The sequence below is a fragment of the Staurois parvus genome, unplaced genomic scaffold, assembly GCF_062004578.1.
Source record: "Staurois parvus isolate SC_StPar_1 unplaced genomic scaffold, SC_StPar_1.0 ptg000829l, whole genome shotgun sequence".
NCBI classification, from domain to species: Eukaryota; Metazoa; Chordata; class Amphibia; order Anura; family Ranidae; genus Staurois; species Staurois parvus.
In genome coordinates this window covers 1,310,109-1,337,956 of record NW_028318625.1, presented here as the reverse complement: position 1 = coordinate 1,337,956, position 27,848 = coordinate 1,310,109, and the positions used below count along the sequence as shown (strand labels likewise).

At 44.6% G+C, this 27,848-nt stretch overlaps 1 protein-coding gene across 1 annotated transcript in view; it reads right to left on the bottom strand.

Annotated features, from left to right (window-relative positions):
• Positions 1-26,576, bottom strand: part of TERT (telomerase reverse transcriptase) — a 192,456-nt gene extending 165,880 nt beyond the window's left edge. The window contains exons 1-3 of the mRNA XM_089655257.1: positions 26,337-26,576; positions 20,230-21,820; positions 16,045-16,240 (exon numbers count right to left, since the gene is read on the bottom strand). Of these exons, the coding sequence (XP_089511383.1) occupies positions 16,045-16,240; positions 20,230-21,820; positions 26,337-26,564 (2,015 nt within the window). The 5' untranslated portion in view covers positions 26,565-26,576. The remainder of the gene's footprint in view (positions 1-16,044; positions 16,241-20,229; positions 21,821-26,336) is intronic.
• Between the last annotated feature and the right edge of the window lie 1,272 nt (positions 26,577-27,848).

The following is a 27,848-nucleotide window of genomic DNA, read 5'->3' as shown; positions in this document are numbered from 1 at the left end:
TTGCATGTCAACGGCTGTCTTTCTTTAACGACGAGTTTCCAGAGGAAAAAAAAAAAAAAGGTAAAAGTCACAGAAGAAATGAAAAATAAAAGTGCAAAGGGGAGTGGGCTTAAAGGGACCCAAACTGGCACAATCAAAAAATATACGTCTCAGGGAAACGTGACCCCAGAAAGGCCTCAGAGTAGAAATGAAAAAGGAGAAAGTCCCTAGTCCGCAAAATAGTTCCAGACAGTCACTGGATCTGTAATCAGCAAATATCAGAAAATATAGAGCGTGAAAAAGATTTACAAATACCAAACAAAAAAGAGATGGCAGAAATGTTCAAAGAACTAGAGAGAATAAAGCAAGAAATGGTAAATATTCGGAATGATCTGGAGGCAGCTGTTGGTAAGAGTGGAAGAAACGGAGCAGAAAGTTAAAAATCAGACCCAGATTATATCCGAATTAGAAAAGAAGATAATATGGGGAAAACTCAGGAAAAATTGCTGTATAAGGCGGAAATGCAAGAGAACAGAGAAAGGAGGAGAAATATCAGGATACGAGGGGTTCCACAAAGCCCAAAAGGAGAAATACTGTATGAGGTGACTTGCAAAATATTAAACTCTATAATGGAAAATTCTGATATGGAAAGGACTAAAATAGAAGGAATTTTTAGAAAAGGGAAACCCCATCTTGGGAAGGAAAGGCCGAGAGATATACTGGTGAAATTTTATGATCTTCAGGAAAAAGAAAAAATCTGGAGGAAAATTAAGGGAAAACCTGTATTCAAGTATGGATAAATAAATATTCAGATATATGCGGATTTATCACCAGAGACTTTGTGGAGGAGGAGAGCTCTGAGACCTTTGCTAGAACAGATGAAAAAACAGAGGGGGGGGGAGGAGGAGAGAGGGGGAGAGAGTTTTTTTTTTCCTCTCTCGCCTTCCTCTTCTCCCCTCACCTGCCCGGCCTATCTCCTTTTTTTCTCTTTTTTGAGATGTCTTTGCAGAAAGTGGGGGCCAATGGGGGATTTGGATAGAGGCGAAGCCGCCCTTGGGAGGAGTGAAGCCCTAAGGATTAAATCAAAGGTGGACTTATCGCCACAATGATTGATAGGCAAATTAAAGGCCTAAAAAGGGAGGGAGGGAGGTGGGGGGTGGAGAGGGGAGGGAGAGGGGTTGAGGGGATTATTGGGAGGGGGGAGGTGGGACACGGTTAGAAAGAAGAGGGGGTGGGAGGGGCTTTAGGGACAACACTCTGCATGATAGAAGGGGGAAAAAAAAAAAAATTAGGGATACAAGACGTATGGAAGATTTACGATTTATAACATATAACGTAAAGGGATTGAACTGTCCTGGGAAGAGATTTAAACTATTCAAGGAGCTACAGCAGAGAGAGGCTTTGGTGGTATTCTTGCAGGAGACACACCTTGAGATTAAAGACAAATATAAAGTTGCACTCTAGAAATTACCCAACATGGTTTTATGCGGATTCCCCAATCAAGAGAGCGGAGGGAGTAGCAATAGGGTTTGCAAAAAACATAAGGCTGGAGATAGAAGAGAGAGAGGTAGATCCTGAGGGGAGATTTTTGTTTTTGAAGGGTAGACTACAAGAGCAGGAATGTACAATTGTGAATATCTATTGCCCAAATAAAAGACCAGAAGTTTATCTGAAGGGAGTCTTGAGAAAACTGATGGCCTTTAAGAAGAGACGCTTGATAGTGGCAGGGGATTTGAATTTTTGTATGGACCCACAAATGGATACGACCTCTTCCGTGCGAGAGGGAGGTAGAGCTCTGAGAATCCTGAAAGGGGTGATACATGAGTGTCAACTGGTGGATATTTGGAGAGTGATCCATGGAAAAGAGAGAGACTATACTTTCTTCTCTAAAGCACACGAGATGTATTCCAGATTGGACTATATATTGGTAGATCATCAACTTATAGAAATGGTAGATAAAGTAGATATAGAGGCGATGTCTCTTTAAGATCATGCCCCTGTTACACTGAAAGTGAGGTGGGGAGGACGATAGACAGGTGGGATAGGATGGAAGTTGAACGAGGCTCTTCTCCTGGATCTGGAGGTGGATCAGAAAATTAGAGAAGAGATCGAAAGATTTTTTCAGGAGAATGAGACAGGGGAGGTGTCGGTGGCTACAGTGTTGGAGTCCCATAAGGCCTATATAAGAGTTATATTGATTGCGTCCGGGGCAAAAAAGAAAAGGGAAAGAAGAGAGAAACTTACTGGGCTGTTAAAAGAAATATTTGATTTGGAGCAGATACATAAAAATAAAAGAACAGAAGAGATAAGACAGAAGGTAATAAAGAAAGAAGAACTAGAGCTACTGATGGAGGAGGAGAAGAGTTTTTAACAAAGTTGCAAGTGAGAGATCTAGATGGGGAGACAGACCAGGAAAATATTTAATGAGAGCCTTGAGGGAAAAGAAAAACAGGAACTATATAGAGAAAATAAAAAACCCCAAGGGGGAAATGGTTTATTCTACTAAAGAGATTGTTAAGGTGTTCAAAGAATACTATAGTAAGCTGTATAATATTGCCTCCCAAGATCCAGTAAATATAAGTGGAAATGAGAGAAGAGAAAAAAGAAGGGAATATTTAAAAAATGCAGGACTACCAAAGCTAAATGAGGATCAACTGAATTCCCTTGACTTGGAAATTACGCAAGAGGAAATAATAAGAGCATTAAAAAGTACCATGACGGGGAAAAGCCCAGGCCCAGATGGTTATACAGTGAGGTACTATAAAAAATACAGTGACTTGTTACTACCTAAATTGAAGAAATATATAAATGCCCTGGGAGGAGAGATGGAGATGAGACTGGAATCTTTACAGGCCCATGTGGTGCTGATACAAAAGGAAGGGAAGGATGTTTCTCAGTGCTCTAGCTATAGACCGATATCACTTTTGAACATAGACACTAAGCCAGTGGTTCTTAACCTGGGTTCGATCGAACCCCAGGGGTTCAGTGAGTCAGTCTCGCGGGTTCGGCAGAGGTGAAGACCCACACCCGACTCATATGATTCGTGCAGTAAATATTCATTATTATGTTTTTGTGTGAAAATCATGTTTTAATGGTTTCGTTCTTTGTTCTTAACGGTTTTGTTCATTTTGTGCACCTATGTATAAATATATACTTATGTTTTGAATTTTAAAAATCATATTTTATTTTTCCAATTAAGAAGGGTTCGGTGAATGCGCATATGAAACTGGTGGGGTTCAGTACCTCCAACAAGGTTAAGAACCATTGCACTAAGCTATACGCAAAGGTTCTAGCAAATAGGCTAAAAGACTTAATGCCAGAATGGATCCAGGGGGATCAGGTAGGATTTGTTCCAGGGAGGGAGGGTAGAGATAATGGGTTGAGAACTCTGTTGCTTATCCAGAAAGCTAGGAAGGGGAAAACCCCGGTAGTAGTGCTTTCGATCGATGCTGAAAAGGCATTTGATAGAGTAGATTGGAGCTTTATGATAGATACTCTGGAGAGTCTAGGAATGGGAGCAAGAATGAGAAAGTGGATAGGAAAGTTGTATAGAGAGCCATCAGCGGTTATCATGGTTAATGGAGAGAGGTCGGAACCTATTGGGATGTCAAATGGAACTAGACAGGGATGTCCACTGTCCCCATTATTGTATGTATTGTCGTTGGAACCTTTATTGGCAACAATTAGGAAGAATATAGATATAAAAGGAGTGCAGATAGGAGGAGTTGAACATAAAGTGGCTGCCTTTGCAGATGAGCTGTTCTATGTGGGAAATCCTAGGATAACACTCCCAAATTTAATGAAGAGCTTAAAGGATTATTGGGAATTATCAAATTTGAAAATCAATCCAACAAAAACTGAGATCCTAAATGTAAATCTTCCAAATAGTGAAAAAGAAAAAAATACAAAAAGAATTCCCTTTTATATGGAAAAATAGAGAGAGAAAGTATTTGGGGGTTAAACTTTCTGCTTCATATACAAACTTGTATAAATTAAACTATATCCCACTCTTAAATGAGATCAAAGAGGAATTAAGGAGATAGGGAGGAGGCAATCCATCTTGAATAGGGCGTATAAACATGATAAAAATGATAATTGTACCAAAAATCCTATATAAATTCCAGATGATTCCAGTCAAAATCCCAGAGGTTTTTTTTAAAGTAATAAAAAGGATGTTAACAAGATATATATGGAAAAATAAAAAACCAAGAATATCACATGACTTGTTGAGTAGAAATAAGGAGAAGGGAGGTTTGGGAGTGCGAGACATTAAGAGGTATTATAGAGCAGCAGTTCTAGCGAGAATTTATGACTGGACACATAACTCGGAGGGGAAAAGGTGGGTTAAGATTGAGAATGAATTAAGTGGAGGTACCTTGAGTAAAATTATATGGGCACCAGCACAATTTAGAGGTCTAAAAGATACCACGAGTGTTTTTACATTAAATGTTTTAAAGGTTTGGGATAAACTGCATAAACTTATGAAATGGGATTTTAACTCACAATTAATATCACTGAGGAACACTGATTACACTGTTCAACAAATTTTTATTTTTTGCCAGTTTTGGAAACAAAAGGATCCATTTCTTAATGAATTTCACATTCTGAGTTCAAATATAACAATGAAATTTGTCAATTGGCTCTAGTTTTTCTGTAAACGGAAAGTTTTCTACTATAGGCGTAATGACTACATAATGCACAATAATTATATAGATAGATGTCTTTCCACAAATATAAAGCAAGTAATATTGACTACATAACAAAGCCTAAATGGCATAATATATTGCATAGGATTACCAAGAAAAATTATAGCCATAAGCTAAGTTGCTTTTCTCTTGTATTCGAGGAAAGGGCTATCTCTTACAACTGCACGTGACTACACGCTTCAGGTTCTTCCTCACTTGACTCAACCACGAAGGATTCTGGTGCTTTAGGAATTGGTAGCCCCTCTCCATGAGGAACTGGACGTATTGCCGATGGAATATTTGGATAGTGCACAGATAACTTTTTCTTCTTATTTAGCCCTTTTACAATTGGAGGCGCCATACAAAAATAACAATTACTAACATGATCTGTTGGCTCTCTCCAAATCATTGGCACAGCGAAAGGCATAGATGCCTTTTTTCCATTCAACCATTGCTCCAGTGCCGTCCCACAAGAATTGCAGCATATATGTGGTGCCCAGCTCTTGTCCTGGTCTCCTATCTTGCAGCCAAAATACAAGTTGTAGGCTTTCTTAATCATTCCTGTTATCCTCCTTTTTTGTGAGATAAAAGTTATTTCACCGCAGATATAGCAGAAATTATCTGCTTTATTCACACAAGTTCGAGGCATTACTGAGTAGCCTATATAAGCAAACGAAATATAAAGACGCTGTCCAACTACAATCAGCTACAGATACTGCAGCTTTTATGCAGTGAAGTGATGCAATTAAAGGCTAATATTGCATCATCTCAGTATACATGCAATTTTCTATTGGTCACCAGTATCAATTGCGCAATATGCAGCTGAAGTTGCATCATAATTTTGAATGGCTTACGTCATTAGATGGGTGTATATATCATGGAAACTAGAGCCAATCACCATTTTTTAGGGTCATTTTCATTTTCAGCACCCCAAAATTATGTAAGATTAGCTAATTTTATGCCCAAAACTTTTTACCTGTTGAACAGTGTCATTTCCCTCCAGGTAGGGAGGAGAGCACAGGAAAATGGTTTAAAAAAAAAAGAGGATATCCAATTGAGAGATATTATGGAAGGACAGGAATTCAGAACACTTAAGGATTTGAAAAAAGATAAAAGGGAACTTTTCATTAAAATAGATGAGTGGAGATATCACCAATTAAAACACTTTGTTAGAAACCTTCCGAAACCGTTGAGACTGAGAAAGATGTAAGGGACCGCCTGACAGCACCTCTATCAGTCCCCCGGTATAGCCTCCCCAGCGTGCGGAGTCTAAGCACCGGAGCACTTGTTCACCAGGGCCCCTGATGGTGGGGATGGACTTGGAGCGCTCCGGTACCAGGTCGCAACTACCAGGTATCTCCAACAGGGGTAGAGGAGTCTGACAGGGGCTCCAGAGAGCTAGGAGTCTGATGTAAGGGAGCCTAGTGATCCCTGCGGGGTGGATGGATGGATGAGCTAAATCAGAGTCATGCAGGCCGGGACGGTAACTAGAGGATTGGTAAGGTACAAAACGGTAGGCAAAGGACAGTCGGGTCACACGCAGGGTCAATACCAGGAGGTCAGATCTAAACGGGAACATCCGGGAGCAGAGTCAGGCAAGCCAAGGGGTCAGGACGGGAGAAGGCAACAAGGTCAAAACAATCCAGATCAGAAGTACTCACACACAGGTAACAAGATACAAAGACCATTCGGCAACAAGCATCTGTGCAGGGCTAGCTTAAATAGCCCGCCCTGCACCTGACAGGCGTAGCCTGGGTCCCAGTGCCTGCCTAGTACTGTCCAGACGACGGGTGCGCCAGGGTCCTAGTGCCCTGCCACCTATACATCTCGTCAGACACCTACGCATGTGTAGACCCATGCGTCGCGATGGTTCCTGACATTAGGATTGGAATCTGTTCGAGAGGTTGTTGGAAACACGTTGTGATGAGATTCTCACTGAGTTAGACACACACACAAAGCAAATGTATATAGCAAAATGGGAAAGAGATTTGGAAATAGAGATAGATGAAGACAAACAAAGGAAAATATATAGACTAATACAGGAGAATATAAGTATGAGAGAGGTGGAGGTAAATTATAAGTGTAAGATGAGTGGGGAAAATACACTAGAGTGCTGGAGGGGATGTGGAAAGATAGGTATGTTATATCATATATGGTGGGAGTGCCCAAAGATCCAAGGTTTCTGGGAGATAATTGTTCAATTAATTGAGACAATCTCTGGGATAAAGATGGGACTGGACCCAGAGGTGTGTCTACTACATAGTACAGAGCTATCAGTAAATAAATACAAGGACTCGGGTATATGGTACTATCTGAATGCGGCGAAGGGTCTGATACCTAGGTTTTGGCATAGACCAGAGGTGCCGAAGGTAGAGGATTGGGTGGAGAGAACGAATCAGATATGTAGGATGGAGAAATTGTATTATATACAAGAAGACAAGATGGGGCTATTCTCTAAGAAGTGGAGAAAATGGGAAGAATTTATGGTGAAATATATGAAGTAGCAGTGTGAGAGAGATGGAAGTATTTATATAGTCTATATTCTATCTAGGAAAAGAGGTAACAGAATAATGCAGAGTGGGTGGGTTTATAAGGGGGTAGGGTGTATTTTTGAGGTGGGAGGGGGTATTAGATTGGGGTGGGGAGGTAATGGGAATAAAGATAGTAAGAAAAGTAATTAATGATTTGGAAATGATTTTTGTATGAGAAAATTGATGAAATATGTATTATATATGAAAAATAAATATTTAAATTAAAAAAAAAAAAAAACAACAAAGCAATACAACACTAATACAGGTGGCTCTTGAATGCTCTACGGAAAAAAGACTCTTGTAGTACAGTTATTTGTATGGCTGTAAGCAAGGATCAAATAAAGTTTTGTTTTTTATGGCAGTCATTAAGGGTCAGCTCACACCAGAATTTGGTGAGGGAAACCTGCATTGTGTCATTTTCTGCACTGCATTCAAAATGCACTGCACTTGCAATCTGCAGAGGGTGTCAGTGCCATGCTAATGACAACCCAAACACGGGTCACAAACACAGTGTGTTTGCATACACCAGATCACATGGTACACACTAGGTACACACATGGAACCATGCAATCTGGTTGCGCTGCGTTTTGTAAAGTAGTACATGCACTACTTTTGTTGGGGTTCAGCCAGAGGCGGACTGACAACTCATGGGGCTCCAAGGCAATAGGGGATCATGGGGCCTGTGTCCTTGCCCAAACTCAAAAAAGCCTATGAAAAAGGTACCAGAGGCATCTCATGGGGCCCGCTACTGACCCCGGGCCCTCGGGCAGTGCCCGAGTTTCCAAATGGTCAGTCCGCCCCTGGTTCAGCACTATTTCAGCCCATTCATATGAATGGGCTGAAATCACACCGCATCAGAATCGCAAGCGAATCACAGAGTGTTTCTGAGTGATTCATTGTGTGAATCTGTCCTAAATAAGGTAAATGATTCAGACCCTGCCAAACAGTGATGAGGGTGCAGTAGGACAGAATGACAAATTTAGAGTCATAATGGGAATTAAATACTGTAGGCCAGGGTTATTTGGAAAAGAGATCCAAGGTTGCTAGATCTCCTTGGGTTAATGTCTTCTTTTAATTACATTTATTTTTATCTAGCACAATAAGGCTGATCCTTTTTAAGCATCTATGCAGAGGGAAGCCCAGTATGAATATGAATGTAAGCTGCTATTGCAACAAATTGAATTAGCCTGTGTTTGGCATTGGACATGATAAACATTTCGTGTTATCAGTTCCAAAGATTGTATACAACTAGTCAATGTCAGCTGATGTGTGGTGATGTCTGTTTACATCACAAAAAGTGTAAATGTAGAAAAGATTTTGGGCAGGGTGCCCAAAAAAGAAAACTGTGTGACCTGAAGATTTTAGATCCAATTTAAAGTAATTCTAAAGTAAAGACATGTTTTACCCGAATGCATTCTTTGCATTAAAAGGTAAAAAAAAAAAAAAAAAAAGGAAGAAGAGCACACCACTACTTGTTCTACCCACCCCAGCTCTAAATACTTACCTAACTTCTGTCACCACTCCAGCGCTGTCTCGGATGCAGCACTGGTCCTCTAACCTGCTTGGTCTTACAGGAGACACTGGGAACAACGGGAGCTATAGGCTCCTGCTTCTGTCATTGAAACTCCTGGGAGGAAGTAGAGGGGGCATGGATTACCAGCGCTGTGTGCGTTTATGCACACATACGGCCTAACTTGGGAGTGCACACGCGCAGGTGCATCTATAGTACCTGGCTTGCTAAGAAGGCACTTTGAGGGAAAAGCAGAGACCCCCAGCGGGGGACTGTCAAATAGGGGACTGTTCTGTACCATATTGTAGCACACAGTAGGCAAGTATAACCTCTTTATTGTAGCCCAAAATAAATGTTATCCTTTAGTATCACTTTAAACATTTTAATTTCTAATATGTTTGAATGCATGGGCTGTAACTGGATTAAAATAAGAGTAGGGTCAGTTTTTCCCCATCAAGAAAATCTTTTAGACTACTGGGGGGGGGGGGACGAGAGACGAGAGAGAGAGGGGGGGGCGAGAGAGAGAGAGGGGGGGACGAGAGAGAGAGAGGGGGGGGGCGAGAGAGGGGGCGAGAGAGAGAGGGGGGGCGAGAGAGAGAGGGGGGGCGAGAGAGAGAGGGGGGGCGAGAGAGAGAGGGGGGGCGAGAGAGAGAGGGGGGGGCGAGAGAGAGAGGGGGGCGAGAGAGAGAGAGGGGGGGCGAGAGAGAGAGAGGGGGGGCGAGAGAGAGAGGGGGGGGCGAGAGAGAGAGGGGGGGGCGAGAGAGAGGGGGGGCGAGAGAGAGAGAGGGGGGCGAGAGAGAGAGAGAGGGGGCGAGAGAGAGAGAGAGGGGGCGAGAGAGAGAGAGAGAGGGGGCGAGAGAGAGAGAGAGAGGGGGCGAGAGAGAGAGAGAGGGGGGGCGAGAGAGAGAGAGAGAGGGGGGGCGAGAGAGAGAGAGAGGGGGGGGCGAGAGAGAGAGAGAGGGGGGGGGCGAGAGAGAGAGAGAGAGGGGGCGAGAGAGAGAGGGGGCGAGAGAGAGAGAGAGAGGGGGCGAGAGAGAGAGAGAGGGGGCGAGAGAGAGAGAGAGGGGGCGAGAGAGAGAGAGAGGGGGCGAGAGAGAGAGAGAGGGGGCGAGAGAGAGAGAGAGGGGGCGAGAGAGAGAGAGAGGGGGCGAGAGAGAGAGAGGGGGGGCGAGAGAGAGAGAGAGGGGGCGAGAGAGAGAGAGGGGGCGAGAGAGAGAGAGAGGGGGCGAGAGAGAGAGAGGGGGGGCGAGAGAGAGAGAGAGGGGGGGCGAGAGAGAGAGAGAGAGAGGGGGCGAGAGAGAGAGAGAGAGGGGGGCGAGAGAGAGAGAGAGAGAGGGGCGAGAGAGAGAGAGAGGGGGGGCGAGAGAGAGAGAGAGGGGGGGCGAGAGAGAGAGAGAGGGGGGGGCGAGAGAGAGAGAGAGGGGGAGAGAGAGAGAGGGGGGGCGAGAGAGAGAGAGAGGGGGGGCGAGAGAGAGAGAGAGGGGGGGCGAGAGAGAGAGAGAGGGGGGGCGAGAGAGAGAGAGAGGGGGGGCGAGAGAGAGAGGGGGGGCGAGAGAGAGAGAGAGGGGGGGCGAGAGAGAGAGAGAGGGGGGGCGAGAGAGAGAGAGAGAGGGGGGGCGAGAGAGAGAGAGTGGGGGGGCGAGAGAGAGAGAGTGGGGGGGCGAGAGAGAGAGAGAGGGGGGGCGAGAGAGAGAGAGGGGGGGGCGAGAGAGAGAGAGAGGGGGCGAGAGAGAGAGGGGGGGCGAGAGAGAGAGAGAGGGGGGCGAGAGAGAGAGAGAGAGGGGGGGCGAGAGAGAGAGAGAGAGGGGGCGAGAGAGAGAGAGAGGGGGCGAGAGAGAGAGAGAGGGGGCGAGAGAGAGAGAGAGGGGGCGAGAGAGAGAGAGAGAGGGGGCGAGAGAGAGAGAGAGAGAGGGGGGGGCGAGAGAGAGAGAGAGAGGGGGCGAGAGAGAGAGAGAGAGGGGGGGCGAGAGAGAGAGAGAGAGGGGGGGGGCGAGAGAGAGAGAGAGAGAGAGAGAGGGGGCGAGAGAGAGAGAGAGAGGGGGGGCGAGAGGGGGGGCGAGAGAGAGAGAGAGAGAGGGGGCGAGAGAGAGAGAGAGAGGGGGCGAGAGAGAGAGAGAGAGGGGGCGAGAGAGAGAGAGAGAGGGGGCGAGAGAGAGAGAGTGGGGGGGCGAGAGAGAGAGTGGGGGGGCGAGAGAGAGAGGGGGGGGCGAGAGAGAGAGAGAGAGAGAGGGGGGCGAGAGAGAGAGAGAGAGAGGGGGGGCGAGAGAGAGAGAGAGGGGGGGCGAGAGAGAGAGAGAGGGGGCGAGAGAGAGAGAGAGGGGGGCGAGAGAGAGAGGGGGGGGCGAGAGAGAGAGAGAGGGGGGCGAGAGAGAGAGAGAGGGGGGCGAGAGAGAGAGAGAGGGGGGCGAGAGAGAGGGGGGGCGAGAGAGAGGGGGGCGAGAGAGAGGGGGGCGAGAGAGAGAGTGGGGGGGGCGAGAGAGAGAGTGGGGGGGCGAGAGAGAGAGGGGGGCGAGAGAGAGAGAGAGGGGGGCGAGAGAGAGAGGGGGGCGAGAGAGAGAGAGAGGGGGGCGAGAGAGAGAGAGGGGGGGGCGAGAGAGAGAGGGGGGGCAAGAGAGAGAGAGGGGGGCGAGAGAGAGAGGGGGGCGAGAGAGAGAGAGAGGGGGGCGAGAGAGAGAGAGGGGGGGCGAGAGAGAGAGGGGGGCAAGAGAGAGAGAGAGGGGGGCAAGAGAGAGAGAGGGGGCAAGAGAGAGAGAGAGGGGACGAGAGAGAGAGGGGGGCGAGAGAGGGGGGCGAGAGAGAGAGGGGGGCGAGAGAGAGAGGGGGGGCGAGAGAGAGAGGGGGGCGAGAGAGAGAGGGGGGGCGAGAGAGAGAGGGGGGGCGAGAGAGAGAGGGGGGGCGAGAGAGAGAGGGGGGCGAGAGAGGGGGGAGAGAGAGAGAGGGGGGAGAGAGAGAGAGGGGGGAGAGAGAGGGGGGGCGAGAGAGAGAGGGGGGGCGAGAGAGAGAGGGGGGGCGAGAGAGAGAGAGGGGGCGAGAGAGAGGGGGGGCGAGAGAGAGAGAGAGGGGGGGCGAGAGAGAGAGGGGGGGGCGAGAGAGAGAGAGAGGGGGGCGAGAGAGAGAGGGGGGGCGAGAGAGAGAGAGAGAGAGGGGTGGCGAGAGAGAGGGGGCGAGAGAGAGAGAGGGGGCGAGAGAGAGAGAGGGGGCGAGAGAGAGAGAGGGGGCGAGAGAGAGAGAGGGGGCGAGAGAGAGAGAGGGGGCGAGAGAGAGAGGGGGCGAGAGAGAGAGGGGGGCGAGAGAGAGAAGGAGGGCGAAAGAGAGAAGGAGGGCGAAAGAGAGAAGGAGGGCGAAAGAGAGAAGGAGGGCGAAAGAGAGAAGGAGGGCGAAAGAGAGAAGGAGGGCGAAAGAGAGAAGGAGGGCGAAAGAGAAGGAGGGCGAAAGAGAGAAGGAGGGCGAAAGAGAGAGAAGGAGGGCGAAAGAGAGAGAAGGAGGGCGAAAGAGAGAGAAGGAGGGCGAAAGAGAGAGAAGGAGGGCGAAAGAGAGAGAAGGAGGGCGAAAGAGAGAGAAGGAGGGCGAAAGAGAGAGAGAGAGAGAGAGGAGAGCAAAAGAAAAAAAAACATCTAGATTATGCAGTTCAGTTTTGGGCTTAAAAAAAAAAGATCTGTCCCCTGTCGACTTTAAGTGTGAGAAAAACACGATCACATGAGTTCTCATTGCCGCTGCGAGCAAAGCGAAGTGACTGTCAGTCACCATTGTCTGCTCTGCCCAGTGCTCCCTGGAGCGCTGAGCTGTGAAGAAGGAAGTGGCTGGCTCAGGCTCTCAGCCAGGTGTTGCTCCAGACTCTGGGGTTGAGCCTGACTTTAAAGTCGGGATCTTTCCCCAGCCTATACCAGCTGAGTGACGTCAGCCTGCTGTCAGCTGAAAAAGGGTCACAGGAGCGAAGCACCAACTGCACTCCTGTGATCCACAGCAGAAGTACAGCCAAAACAGCTTTGGCTATACTTCTCCTTTAACCACATATGGAAAGGCTTATTTACACTACGTGCTGTGAAAATGTGGAATAGACACCACTATAATGATCAGTTTTGACATTTAACTGTGCTATCTATTGTCTCTTTGTGAGAAAGTGCAATTTTTAGTCTGGAGGTACAGATTGTATACATTCATGCCAAAGATATGAAATGGTTTCTATCCTTTGTTTTAGAATGATGGATTTTGTATCAATAAAACGTAATACATTTTAGATATATTCATGCTGTCATGGCTGCATTAAAGTCCCGTGGGAGACAATTTAGTTTCTGGCTTTAACTGGATATTACCATTAAAAAGTTAATGACACCTGAGATAGTTGATCCAGGATTGTCCGATTGCCTCCTAAAGAATATGAAATTGTTTTTCTCCTGCTGAAGCAAATTGGATCATGCTTTATTGGGTATTTTGCCTTCCTCTGGATCAACTGTGGGCAGGGTGGATAAAAATCAATAATTTTTTTTTTTAAAAATCAAAACAAAAATAGATTTTTTTTTTAGTTAAATCGTATTTTTTAAATATAAAATGCTTTTGTAGGAAAATATATTACCATCCAAAGGTTATTCCATCATGAAATAAAGATTAGTTTTTTAAATGTAGAATAAGGCTGTATATGTTTGGTAAATAAATTCCATGAATCCATTCACAATGTCATGCTCTTCCAGAGGTTTTTGTAAGATTATTGGGCAGTTTCTCTGCCTACAAGATATTATCACAGATGATTGGTTTACTTTTGCAGTTCTCAAAATTGAATTTGACTCAGCGGAGATCACATGCCTCTTCATAGCAAAAATGTTATAACATGAACAGAGTTAAGAAAAAGACCTTCATCCTAACTTCTACAAACCTATGAATACAGAATCAACCCCTTCAGTGCTAAGTTTCAAGAAGTTCAGTGAATAGAATAGAAACAATATTTTTCTGATTGTTTGGAGTGGAATAGATCTGCACAAGAAGAAAGTGAAACTAAGTGTGAGGAGGAGTGGCTGACAGTCTAAGGTTCTTAAAATATATATATTCTGTTTAGCCAAATTAGTTAACAAACATGGATGTTTAAGCAAATCACATATGCTGGAATGTTATTGTTTCAGATGAATAAATCTCTTTAAATTATTATTAAGGTAATGATTATTTTTCTCCTTCCTAAGTACAACAGAAAAGTTGTCAAAATATGAATGATTAACCTATTAAACTGGGGATAAAAAAACTAATATGAAAAGTTGTTATTCTAAAAATCTTCATCTACTTGCATATTAAAGTTATACCAGCAAGAATTAGTCTTTATGTAGAAAACTAGGATTTAAATCAAGCCTTACTGACTAGTGATTTAAATCGTGATTTAAATCAGTTTGATTTCAATCAAATCCACCCTGACTGTGGGTAGCGCATTGTTTATATAAGGAGATTTTCTATTGGTTGAATTTTTGACTTGGATCCTTTTTCAAACTATGAGAACCTCAAGTCCTACCTTTTTAGCACACCAAAACAAAAATAGGCATTTTGTCCTGTGATGCAGGCCACAATGAATCTGATAGATTCCATCCAAAACTAAAAAGACAGTCCATCTCAGGTCCAAAAGGGGGAAGGACCATTCTTGACTAATTTTTGCTACTGTATATACATTAAAATAAAATCCCTGGAAATGCTCCCAACCACTCCCAACAAAACTCTGTAGGGCCCAGAAGTGAGCTGCAGCCTTCTGAGTGGAATTAGGAGACAAGAAAAAAAAAATGTCTTCGGGGGATAGAGATTGTACCTGTACCTGGTCAAGATCAGCTTCCTTACTAGGTATCACATGTTGCTGAGCCAGAGATCAGCTAACAATTAGCCCCCACCCTACAAAGTGAAAGGATTCCCCACAGAAGCAAAAACAGAATGCTCTCTATGAAGATTACGATTTACAATTCTGTGGTAGATAGGTGCTCGTCTTCTGTGGTATCTTGGAACGTAGTATCTAAAGAAACCCCAAAACCCAGTGTCCAGTAAAGTTAATTTTTACAAGCAACCCTCTGGGAGTTTGGTCTGCAGAACAAGACTTGAGCAAAAGAACTCTTCTGAATGCCATAGGGCTGGTATGGGTATTCATTAACTCTCCGTCCAGAGTAATCCCACATAAGCATTTGACTGTATAGAGCAGCAGATCTGCCGTATCAGCCAGATTTTGGGGTGAACAGTAAAAACACAAGGCTCTAACTCAGGACTCTAGAGTTGACTGCAAGTTCCTAACCTAACGCTCTTAGCTGCAGAAATGGTTAACCAGGTTAAAAGTAATACCTCTTTGCCTCCAGGAAGACAAAAAGGCTGTCCAAGTCAGAATGTAAAATTGAAATGGGAATATGGTCACCAAGGACCCAGAAGTTCAGTCCCATGTTCCTGGATGCAGAGATTTTGAAGCAAAGCAGGAGAGTGTTAAGGAAGCAGCTTGAAATATCTTTACCTGGTCTCAAAAATTATTCTGATAGGACCTCCACCTACTTTCTAGTAAACTGTCACCAGAAAAATGATCCCTCCAATAAAGTGATGAACAGTATTTTCTGAAGTCATAATAAAGGTTCTGGACAAAAATTGGCAGTAGGAGTGGTGTACAGTGGAATTTTAATGGTGAAAGGAGGACAACACCTTCAGTACTGGGGAAAAAAAAAAAAAAAAAAAAAAGCTTAATTATGAATGATAAAAAGGAGTAAGGTAAAAAAATGCATACACTTTGTCCTATGGGACACAGCAGGCTCCCCTCTTGATAGCCTACTCACTATTGCAAGGGAAGAAAGTTACAGTAAATTTCTGCATCTTGGGGTCATGTACAAGGTAGCTACTGTAATGAATTCCCTGATGCACCAGTCCTATGCGACACCAATAGACAAAGCTGCAGTTGCTGTTGAGTTTCCAGTTATAAATTACAATAAAACAGAGCCTCATGTCTACTGCTGCAGAGATTATATACAGGATTTGGAGTTCTGATATGATTCTGCCAGCCGCTGTTGGTAAATTGCTAACCATAATATTGAAAAACTCTTCAGCTTCAGTGTCTTGATGCAGCAAGGCTGCAGGGAGTTGTCCTACCTTCAATGGACATCAAGCTAAGCTGGTCTGATTCAATACTTGCATTGGATATAGCCTCTAGAAAGAGCTGTGCCTTTTGATCTGCCAAGTCTCTAATATCCTAAAGGAATTTTATATGCTCAGGTGAATGCTGGGAGAAAAATGGTGGGTGATACTAACAAAGAAAATAAGCTGAAATGCATCTGCTGACATCTGTTTCCAAGCCAAGACTTAAATAAAATGTAATTTTATACAAATTATAAACGCAAAATCTTACCAAATTCCAATGGTTTGAAGTTTTCTCCAGATACATTTTCTGTAAAAGAAAAGCTTGTTTTTCTGAAACATGGTTTCTGTGATGTAAAAAAATGCCTTTAATAGCTGAATAATATAAGTGTCCATCAGCCAGTACAAGAATTCTGCAAGAATTTTCTCTCGTAATAAATGCTCTGCTGCAGGAACAAAGTGATATCCTACAATTGAAAAAGAACAACTTTGGTCAAAACAACAAACAGGCTCAAATACTACTGGGTATATCTTTCTTTTAAATCACAAATGTCACACGAGATATACAGTCAGGTCCATAAATATTGGGACATCGACACAATTCTAACATTTTTGGGTCTATACACCACCACAATGGATTTGAAATGAAACAAACAAGATGTGCTTTAACTGCAGACTGTCAGCTTTAATTTGAGGGTATTTACATCCAAATCAGGTGAACCGTGTAGGAATTACAACAGTTTGCATATGTGCCTCCCACTTTTTAAGGGAGCAAAAGTAATGGGGCAATTGGTTTCTCAGCTGTTCCATGGCCAGGTGTGTGTTATTCCTTCATTATCCCAATTACAATGAGCAGATAAAAGGTCCAGAGTTCATTTCAAGTGTGCTATTTGCATTTGGAATCTGTTGCTGTCAACTCTCAAGATGAGATCCAAAGAGCTGTCACTATCAGTGAAGCAAGCCATCATTAGGCTGAAAAAACAAAACAAACCCATCAGAGAGATAGCAAAAACATTAGGCGTGGCCAAAATAACTGTTTGGAACATTCTTAAAAAGAAGGAACGCATCGGTGAGCTCAGCAACACCAAAAGACCCGGAAGACCACGGAAAACAACTGTGGTGGATGACCGAAGAATTCTTTCCCTGGTGAAGAAAACACCCTTCACAACAGTTGGCCAGATCAAGAACACTCTCCAGGAGGTAGGTGTATGTGTGTCAAAGTCAACAATCAAGAGAAGACTTCACCAGAGTGAATACAGAGGGTTCACCACAAGATGTAAACCATTGGTGAGCCTCAAAAACAGGAAGGCCAGATTAGAGTTTGCCAAACGACATCTAAAAAAGCCTTCACAGTTCTGGAACAACATCCTATGGACAGATGAGACCAAGATCAACTGTACCAGAGTGAAGGGAAGAGAAGAGTATGGAGAAGGAAAGGAACTGCTCATGATCCTAAGCATACCACCTCATCAGTGAAGCATGGTGGTGGTAGTGTCATGGCGTGGGCATGTATGGCTGCCAATGGAACTGGTTCTCTTGTATTTATTGATGTGACTGCTGACAAAAGCAGGATGAATTCTGAAGTGTTTCGGGCAATATTATCTGCTCATATTCAGCCAAATGCTTCAGGACTCATTGGATGCTGCTTCACAGTGCAGATGGACAATGACCCAAAGCATACTGCAAAAGCAACCAAAGTTTTTTAAGGGAAAGAAGTGGAATGTTATGCAATGGCCAAGTCAATCACCTGACTTGAATCCGATTTGAGCATGCATTTCACTTGCTGAAGACAAAACTGAAGGGAAAATGCCCCAAGAACAAGCAGGAACTGAAGACAGTTGCAGTAGAGGCCTGGCAGAGCATCACCAGGGATGAGACCCAGCATCTGGTGATGTCTATGCGTTCCAGACTTCAGGCTGTAATTGACTGCAAAGGATTTGCAACCAAGTATTAAAAAGTGAAAGTTTGATTTATGATTATTATTCTGTCCCATTACTTTTGGTCCCTTAACAAGTGGGAGTCACATATGCAAACTGTTGTAATTCCTACACGGTTCACCTGATTTGGATGTAAATACCCTCAAATTAAAGCTGACAGTCTGCAGTTAAAGCACATCTTGTTTGTTTCATTTCAAATCCATTGTGGTGGTGTATAGACCCAAAAATGTTAGAATTGTGTCGATGTCCCAATATTTATGGACCTGGCTGTATATTAGCTAAAGTGTAAGGCTTCATGTACACGAGCAGCTCCTAAAAACGCGAGTTTAAGAGCTTTTGGCATTTTAAGCCAAAGCTCCTAACTCAATTCCATTAAAGCCTATGTGTCCATGTACACATAGGCTTTTAGCAGAATATAGGAGCTGCTGCATTTAGGTGAGGTAAAACCTCCCTCTCCTGAATGTGGAAGAATCGAATTCAGGATGCGAATATGTTGACCACCAACCACAGGAAATGCCAATCACGGCAAAACTAAGGCAACTGCGATTTTGCGTTTTTCCGTGGCGAAGAAGGGCTCATGTACACAGGGCGTTTGGAGGAAGGAAAGAAGAAAAAAAAAAAAAATCTTTTCTGACCGCTGGAAACTGACTGCTAGAAAACATAGGTTAAAAACATCATTTTATCCACGTTTACCTACTGCGTTTAGTAACACACACACACACACACACACACACACACACACACACACACACCCCCCCCCCCCCTTATCCAAATTGGTCTAGTCCTTGTAAAAATCCCCCTCAGTGTGATGTATCGGAAAGGATTTGGCCAGCTTGGATGCTTTCCTCTTCCTCTAACCCTAATAGGAGTTGGAGGGGGAACTCCTAAAAAGGTTGTTCCTGTGGTGATGGAGGCTAAAAATTATTTTTGTAAATCAAAAATGCTTGCGGATATCCAATTGTTCCAGTACCATGATGAACGCAGCAGAAAATTCCTCTTTGGGCACTAAGGTCCCAGAGGAAAGAGCTCCAGAAGGGGTGTGTGAAAAATCAGATGAGCATTAGGATCCTGTCTGTTGCCCCATCAATAAAATAGTGGAAGGAAGACTGTTCCTAACGGTTACGTGGAGGTTAAGTCTCCCAGGTCCCTGTCCCCCCTGACTAAGATCTGCAATGCTCGTGATACAGTACAGGATCAATGGGAAAAAGGTGGCGTTTTAGAGTACCACCAGTTGAAAGTCCCGCTGCTGCAATGTGGCCTGAGCGGTTTGTGAAGCAGCATAAGGTGAATCCAACTCAGTCAGTATTCTGTGTAAGAAAAGGCAAAACCAAGATCGTGCTCGCACTTGTGCGCTGCATCATTGAACTTTGGCACACTCTAGTGGTACTGGCTTGCCTATTTCCCAGAGCTTCCAGGCGTGACAAGAAAAACCATTGACCAGATTCAAATACTCCTTAGCTTGAGGCAGAAACCAACGATGGGAGCTCACTCTACCCGTGCCACTCCGATCCTGTTCTTGAGCAATCAAGATAAGACTTGATACATTCTATGATGACTGAACTAATGCAACCAAATTACCTGTGTGGCTATAAATGCTGGGGTATGTTCCAGCATTCCTAAGAACTGAATGGATGAGCTGAAGAACATCTTCAACATTACATAAGTCTGGATGAATTTGACTAACTAGAATTACTAAATACTATACTGTAATACTTACTAAATACTATTTTTATCATAGCTGTTTTAACCGCTTTCCTGCTGCCCTATAGCAGAAATACTGCTACTGGGCAGGAGGGGTACGCAAAATCACATGTATATATACGCGATTATGCATTTCCAGGTAGGGGGCGCAAGCGCGCCCTACTCGCGCCGCTATTTGAGTATTCTCGACGGGGGGAAACTGTATGTAAATACAGTTCTCTCCCCTGTTTGCTCTGGCGTATTGCGCATAGTGCAAACAATAAAAATGCACAGGCGATGAAATACCACCGAAAGAAAGCTCTGGGGGAAAAAAAAAGGACGTAAACTTCATTTGGGTGAAGTGTTGCATAACCGCACAATTGTCAGTTAAAGTAATGCAGCGCAGTAACGCAAAAAAAGTCTTGATTCCGACTACCAATCAAATTCTTCCAGTAGAAATCTGGCCCACATGAATAAATTACTTTTTGGAACTAACTAAAGAAATGTGTTCAAGTACTTTTGTAGCATACATGGGTATGCAACATGCTGATGGAGCAGAATACCGAATATGATTAGATCTTAGATCCTAGATTGTAAGCTCGAAAGAGCAGGGCCCTCGATCCCCTCGTGTTTTGCATTGTATTGGTATTGTTCTGTCACATGTTCTGTCCCCCTTTGTAATGTACAGCGCTGAGCAAACCATTGGCGCTTTATAAATACTGTATAATAATAATAATAATATCTTATAGCATGTGCCATTGTAAACTGTAAAATAAGTGAAAGGTTCAAACAAAAAGGGATCTCAGTAAGAAACTTACCTGAATAATATAAATACCTACTTTTCTTAAGACGTAGCCAAAGGCAGTCTTCCACTTTTATCTTCAACATTAGTTCTGACAAACACATTTTTTCAGATTTGGGAGAATTAATCAACAATTTCACATTTTTCAAAAATCGGCATTTGTTATGACTGGAACCCCATAATATTTCAGGAACCACTCTATGTAAACATTCCCTGACAAAAGAATACACTTGCCAGACACTGTGATGCTTCCCAAGAAGAAACACCACCTCGGATTCATTAACAGACCTTGTAGTTAGTGTTTGACTTTTAGTGGTGACATCCACTAGGTTGTGCAATGAAGATATGACTGTGTCAGTTCTTTTAAAGTCAAATTTTAAGGTACTGCATTGTTTACTTTCACTTCGCTGATCATTTTCAATGTTTAATAGGGGATTGTTATATCCATCAACTTCCATCCCTTTTTCTGTTACATTACAACATTTCTTTAAGAGTTCTAAGTAAGGACATTTTTTATGATTTTGTATTAATTCTCGAAAAATGTGTCTCATTTGCCAGTAACGATTTGGAAGTTTCTTCCTATCCATACTTGGAAAATGCCATTCTGTATGGGAATGCTCTATGAATGGGCTGGCTCTCTGGAATACAGTTTTAATCAGATTCAGACTTCCTCTGGTGTTTCCTTCAAGCGTGTTGAGCAAAAAGGATTTAAAAAAACCTTCCTTTGAAATTTGCCTTGAATACAAGAGCTTTCCAAAATCAATGTAAATATTGTTGCCTTTATCTGGCGATGTAGACACTAAACAGTGTGAGGTCGGACAATCTTGTGGCACATCATGGTTATGTAAAAGAAGAGCATTAGCAGTATTAGTTTCAAGGACATTGTGTTTCAAGGACATTGTGTTTAGTGACACATGGTGCATGCCTCTGACTTGATGAACAGCAGGACTCATTCCTTCCTTTGTAAAATCAAAATTGCATTCATTCAATGATCGTGCTGTCTTGCATTTCTTACATGGAATTCTACACGCGTCCAAATCTGAAAATCTTTTTTTACACTTTGTTTTTGTGGCAGATGAAACAACATTCCTTGGATGGCTCCAACTATTCGATTCTGGTATTCCCTTTATAGCCCAATTTACAGATGGAAAAGTAGCTTTTATTTTTCCTGGTGTTCGCTTCACTGAGCTCTGTGTTTTGAAAGAACACATTTTAGTAGATTTTGTGCTTTTCTGAACAAGCTGAAATAAAATATTGCTTCTGTAAAGTGATGAACTCTTTTTAAACCAAGCAGGTAAAACAGCCTCTGTCCTGGATAGAGTATACACTGGTAGACCACTAATTTGATAGCAACACGTAGTTGGAACAATCACAAACAAGGAACAGCTTTCAAGCAAGTGCATCATTACACCGTCCCCCACTCTACCAAGAAGGGTTTTCCAGAGCACACTGGTGCTAATCGTAGTAGTTGTTGAATTAGGGTAATAACTGCAAATATTTGGAGCAAATATGACCTGTAGTGAGTTCTTTTCTTCAGCCAAGCAATAACCAAAAGCTAGAACATTTTTTTTCCTCTTTTCACAGATCCGTTGGATCACTCTGGCAACAACTTCTGCTTGATCCGAGGTCTAAACAAAATATGAAACATTATTTTACATATAAAGAGGCGGAGTTATGTTCAACAAAAGTATCTACAAACAGTCCTGGCCAAAAATATCGGCACCCCTGCATTTTTGTCAGATAACGCACCACTTTGCCTAGAAAATTGTTACACTTTTTTGTAATTACAAATGTTTAGGCATTCTCATGTTTATATTTCTTTTGTTTGTATTGGTATGACACAAAAAACAAAAAGCCACATCTGACACATTCCACGCAAAACTCCAAAAATAGAGTGGGCAAAATGATTGGCCCCTTCTCTAAATTGTAAGAAATAACTGCATTCCAAGTTTGCGATGCTCCTGTAATTTGTAATTAAGCTCACCTGTATCAATTAACAGGTGCCGACATTATAGAAACCACACCGGTAACCAGTTAAAATTGTGAAAAATTGACTAAACCTGTTGTCTGTGTGCCACATGGAGAAGAGAAAGAGCAGCAAAGAATTGTCTGAGGAGTTTAAAATACAAATTGTGGAAAAACATGGACAATCTCAAGATTACAAGTCCAGGGATCTTAATGTTCCTGTGTCCACTGAGCGCAACATTGTCAAACGGTGTAGAGCAGATGGCACTGTAGCTAATCATTGTGGACGAAAGAGAAAAATCAAAGATTGCAACGAAGGATAGTTCAAATGGTGGATAAAGAACCTTGATCAACTTCCAGGCAAATGAAAGCTGGCATGAGGTACAACTGTGTGAGCCCGCACTATACGTTGCGATCTGAATGAAAAGGGATGCTATGGTAGGAGACCTAGGAGGACCCCATTGCTGACACAAACAGAAAAAAGCCAGGTTGGAGTTTGCCAAAAAAAAAAAAAAAAAAAACTTACCTGAAGAGCTCAAAATCCTTTTGTGCTGTAGGCAGACTAAACAAAATCAGTTTTTTGGTAAAGCTAAATCTCAATCCTACAGAGCACCTGTGGAAAGATCACAAACAGCAGCTGGGGAAAGAAACACTTCCAACCTGAGAGACCTGGAGCAGTTGGCAAAAAAGAGTGGTCCAAAATTCCATTAGAGAGGGGTAAGAAACTCCTTGATGGTTACAAGAAGCAACTTATTTCAGGTATGTTTTCCAAGGGGTGTGCTACCAAACAATAAATTGAGGGTGCCAATAATTTTGTCCAGTCCATTTTTGAAGTTTTGCGTAGAATGTGTCAGATTTGTTTCTCCACTTTTTTTGTCATACCAATACAAACAAGTAAACATAAGAATGCCTAAACATTTGTAATTGCAACAATTTTCTGGGCAAAGTGGTGCATTATCCAATAAAAATGTAGGGGTGCCAATATTTTTGGCTCTCACTTGTAAGTAAAGAACTTCCAGGTAAAAATGCAACAATTTCAAGCACCAACACTTTAAAACAAAACATCTGGGTGGAAACATGGACACTGTCCTGGAAGATTCTCAGAAATAGTTACCAGAAAGCAACCATGGTTTTCCCAAATCATCTTCCTAGACCTCTACTTGAGAGGATAAACAAGTAAACATTTTTGTGTGTATGTGTTGGGGGGTGGGGGACAATTTCCAAAACGTAGCACTTCCACAAAAGCATTGCTTGAGGATCATACCACACACAGCACTAGAGATTTCTTCCTTCTTGATGAGGCCATCGACATTGAGGAATGAGCTCTTATACTAGCAGGTAGTAACTGACCAGAACAAATGAATGCTGAAATAGTGTCTTTAATCTATCAGTCCAAAGTGGAATGAGCTCTAGATGGGACCACTATATAAAGCCTAGAAGTTTGATAGATCTTTGTCAATCCAATTTCCAGAAAATCCAAAAGGGCCACTGTAACAAGCGTGTGCACAGTGAAGGACGCAGCCTCCATTTTGTTAAGAATCTCCATTTTCTCCTCTCATACTTTCCCCCTCCCTCTCTGAGAGGCACAGTGACGTGTGTGTGTGTGTGTGTTAAAAGTGTCACAGGCCAGAGCCCAGCAGTGGGCCTATGAGCTACAGGACCCCCAAGGGAGCTGGGTCCCCATTGTCCAAAGAAGCTGTAAAATTTAGCACCTCGTAAAAAGATAACACAGCCTTCCCAGGAGTGCAAGGCATTCCAGAGAAGCAGGAAACCAGATAATCTTTTTAAAGATCCATTTTTCCCCTATGTCTCATATCTTGGAGTACAAGAGACTTATATAAAAACCAGGCATATCTTCAGATCGGCCACGATCTGTAGGTTGGTAGGTCACACTCCCTGACTGGAACACATAGGAAAGCAGAAACATAGATCTCGTGAACCATTCAAATATATATTTCATATTTCATATCTACCCGCTCCTCAGAGGCAGCTGCATAATAATCTACACAAGGGTGGAATGTCACTTGTGCATAGGAAAAGTTATGAGCAAAATATGAGTTATGAGAGATTTTGGCTATAGTTTAGGCCTTCGCCCGACGATCCTTCCCTAAACGGGGCACTGGTCCTTGACTTCAGAGACACCCCCTGCTAGGGAACTTCAAAATGGGCTGTCAGGCCTAAGAGAGCTAAGTTGAAGAATTCTCCCATTGACCATCGAAACAGAGGGAGATCAAAGCACCCTTCTGTCTGAAACTTGATCTGCTAACCCAGGACTTTGGCAAGTACTTTAACCCCTTAACCTCCTTTCTATTATCCCTTTGCTGTGCTGTTGTTCTCTGTATATTTATATATATATTGGTTACATATTTGTTCTGCAAATATTTTATTGCACCCCCTTTTGACTTTTCAGTAATAAATCTTTCCTTCTGAAAGTGTTGAACTGTTTCTATAACTCTTAATTGCAATTTACGAATTCCTGCCTCTAAAGAGAACACTACTGTGTTTGTTTAACCCTCTGTATAACCAGCCTGCGGTGACAGTGTTATACAGAAGATTACCTCAACCATTATAGTGTTATTGCGGATATCGCCGAGTTTCCTCTTTCTCTGTACAAAAAGGAGGTGGTGGCAGTGTGAAGAGTTAATTGCGTAATTAACCTGACCCAGTAACATTCGCTCAGGCTGCCGGTACATATCGATTGTGTTCCAATTAGCTGGAAAATCGTTGTGCAGGGTACAGCTGGGTGTGGCATTGTTAGGCACGTGACATCGCGGTTTTAGATTGGCTAGTCCTTCGGTCACGAGTTTGGTGAGAAGGGCTGGGGTCTGACATCACGGTCGTCACATATTGCTGACAGCGATCGTGGGATCGTCTCATATTGGTGGCAGCGATCCCGCATACGTCACAGCCACTACCTGCACCTTGAGGGTACAGTGCTTTTTAACTCCTTCCTGAATAGAGAACTGTAGGAATTATTTTTTTTTTCTTGCCAGTAATAAAATCTTTTTATAACCTTTAGTATAACGTTTCCTGATACTCACTTACAGCTAAGGAGAAGGGTGGTAATCCCCCTTTCCAAAACATCCTCTTTTCCGAAGAATCCTCCTCTTGGCCACCAGGCCGAAGAGCCGAGAAATCGGCCGGTGATTTCACCAGTTCATGCGTTCTGAAGGAACACCATACCGTGCCGTTCCTTTAAAGATATGTGCCATAGCTGAAACTCAGATGCATGCAGAGCGGAAGCACCAACGGGGCCCCCCCCCCTCAGGTGCATGCAGGGTTGAAGCTCGGACGGGGCCCCTCCTCCGGGCGCATGCAGAGCGGAAGCTCCAATGTCAATGGGCGCCCCCCTGTATACAGAGCGGAAACTTTGATATAGACTGTAAAAGTTAGGAGACCTCGAGTAGACAAGGGGCTCCACATACACTACATGTTTGTACATTCAAAAATGTAACGTGAAACTCAGGTGCATGCAGGGCGGAAGATCCGACGGGAGCCCCCCGTCCCTCAGGTGCATGCAGGGCGGAAGATCCGACGGGAGCCCCCTGTCCCTCAGGTGCACGCACTGCAGGGCGGAAGAATCGACGGGAGCCCCCCCGTCCCTCAGGTGCACGCACTGCAGGGCGGAAGATCCGACGGGAGCCCCCCGTCCCTCAGGTGCACGCACTGCGGGGCGGAAGATCCGACGGGAGCCCCCCGTCCCTCAGGTGCACGCACTGCGGGGCGGAAGATCCGACGGGAGCCCCCGTCCCTCAGGTGCACGCAATGCAGGGCGGAAGATCCGACAGAAGCCCCTCCCATCCCTCAGGTGCATGCAGGGCGGAAGATCTGATGGGGCCCCCCCCTCAGGTGCATGCAATGCAGGGCGGAAGCTCAGATGGAGCCCCCCCCCATCAGGTGCATGCATTGCAGGGCGGAAGATCCGACAGCCCCTCCCCTCAGATGCATGCAATGCAGGGCGGAAGAGCAGATGGGGCCCCCTCCAGGCACATGCAGAGCGGACACTCCAATTTCAATGGGCCCCCCCCCTGTATACAGGGCAGAAACTTTTATATAGACTGTAAAGGTTAGGCTCCCTTCAGTAGACAAGGGGCTCCACATACACCATGTTTGTACATAAAATGTCACGTGTATGATATTCTATTACCAGCAACCACCTTCATACAAGGAACATCTCACCTGCTGAAATGATATGGGGGTGGGGGGTCTCTTAGCCCCCCGGGGTATGCAAACCAAGAGTCCAGCCAGAAAGGCCCGGAACTGCTCGGTATCTCCTTCCCGGATGACGTCCGCTCTCTCCACACTGTCCATCTGTAACGTCTCCACATAGTCCACAATGCCGAACACTCCGCTGTACAGGGCGCGCAACATCTCCACAGGCGGCCCCGAGCCGGCTCCGCGCTCCATCCTCCACAGGCGGACGACTCACTCCTGACAAGGCGAACACACCACACGCACTGTCACGTGTCCCAGGAGACGACGCTCCTCCTTCCCACCTCCCTCCGCGTGTGAGGATCCCGCTTTATATTTATAAACTCAGGAGAAAGCCATGCTGGTGTGTAGTGCTCCGCATGACAGATCACGTGTACTCTCCACCAATCACATCACTTCTTCATCTCCAGCCCCTCCCAGCAACCTACCCACGTGCCTGCTGCGCCCCCCAGCATTCAGTGGAGAAGGAGGAAACTTCCTGCTAGTGCCCCACCCCCTGCGATAACGGGGACAGCGGACTACAACTCCCACGTGCTCCGCGGGTGAACGGTTTGGGGCGTCCGGACACCTAAAAGTCCCGGCGTACGGTGACAGACGGCTACAACTCCCAGCGTGCCTCGAGTGATCCCGGGAAGTGGCGGCAACAGGGAATGGAGAGGAGAGCGGCCATCGATGTGTTGTAGGCAGAGGACAGCGCCTGGGGTGATGGTGAGAGGGGAACCAATAGGGCGTGGTAGAGGTAATACTGGGGGCCTGTTATGGTGAGGAGGTGATACTGGGGGCCCATTACGGTGAGGGATATACTGGGGGCCATTATAGTGAGGAGGTAATGTTGAGGGCCTATTACGGTGAGGGGGTGATACTGGGGGCCCATTGAGTAGGTAATACTGGGGGCCCATTATGGCGAGGGGGTAATACTGGGGGCCCGTTGAGCAGGTAATACTGGGGGCCCATTATGGCGAGGGGGTAATACTGGGGGCCCATTATGGTGAGGGGGTAATACTGGGGGACCATTGAGCAGGTAATACTGGGGGACCATTATGGCGAGGGGGTGATACTGGGATAATGTGAGGTAATACTGGGGCACTGTTGTGGTGTGAGGAATGAGAGGGGCCCATTATGATGAGAGGTAGATATGGGGGCCCATTACAATGGTCCATTGTGATAGGGTATGATTGGTGGGCGGGGTGTAGGTGATGGGGGGATGTGTAGGTGGACAGTGGGGGGTAGCAGGATGTGGGCTGCTGTGGTAGGACTAATGGTGTGACCCTCCTGCGCTCCAAAATGTGTGTTAAACCAAATTGAAATGATAAATGAACCCCAAACAGCTGCTAACATTAAATCATATACCAATGATCAAGTGAATATAAACCAAAAAAATGCTGCGCTACATTCAAACTAATTAAAGTAAATGTGGAATTCAATAGCTCAAATAAAATAATAGCAAATAATGATAAATATATTATATTAAGAAATGTG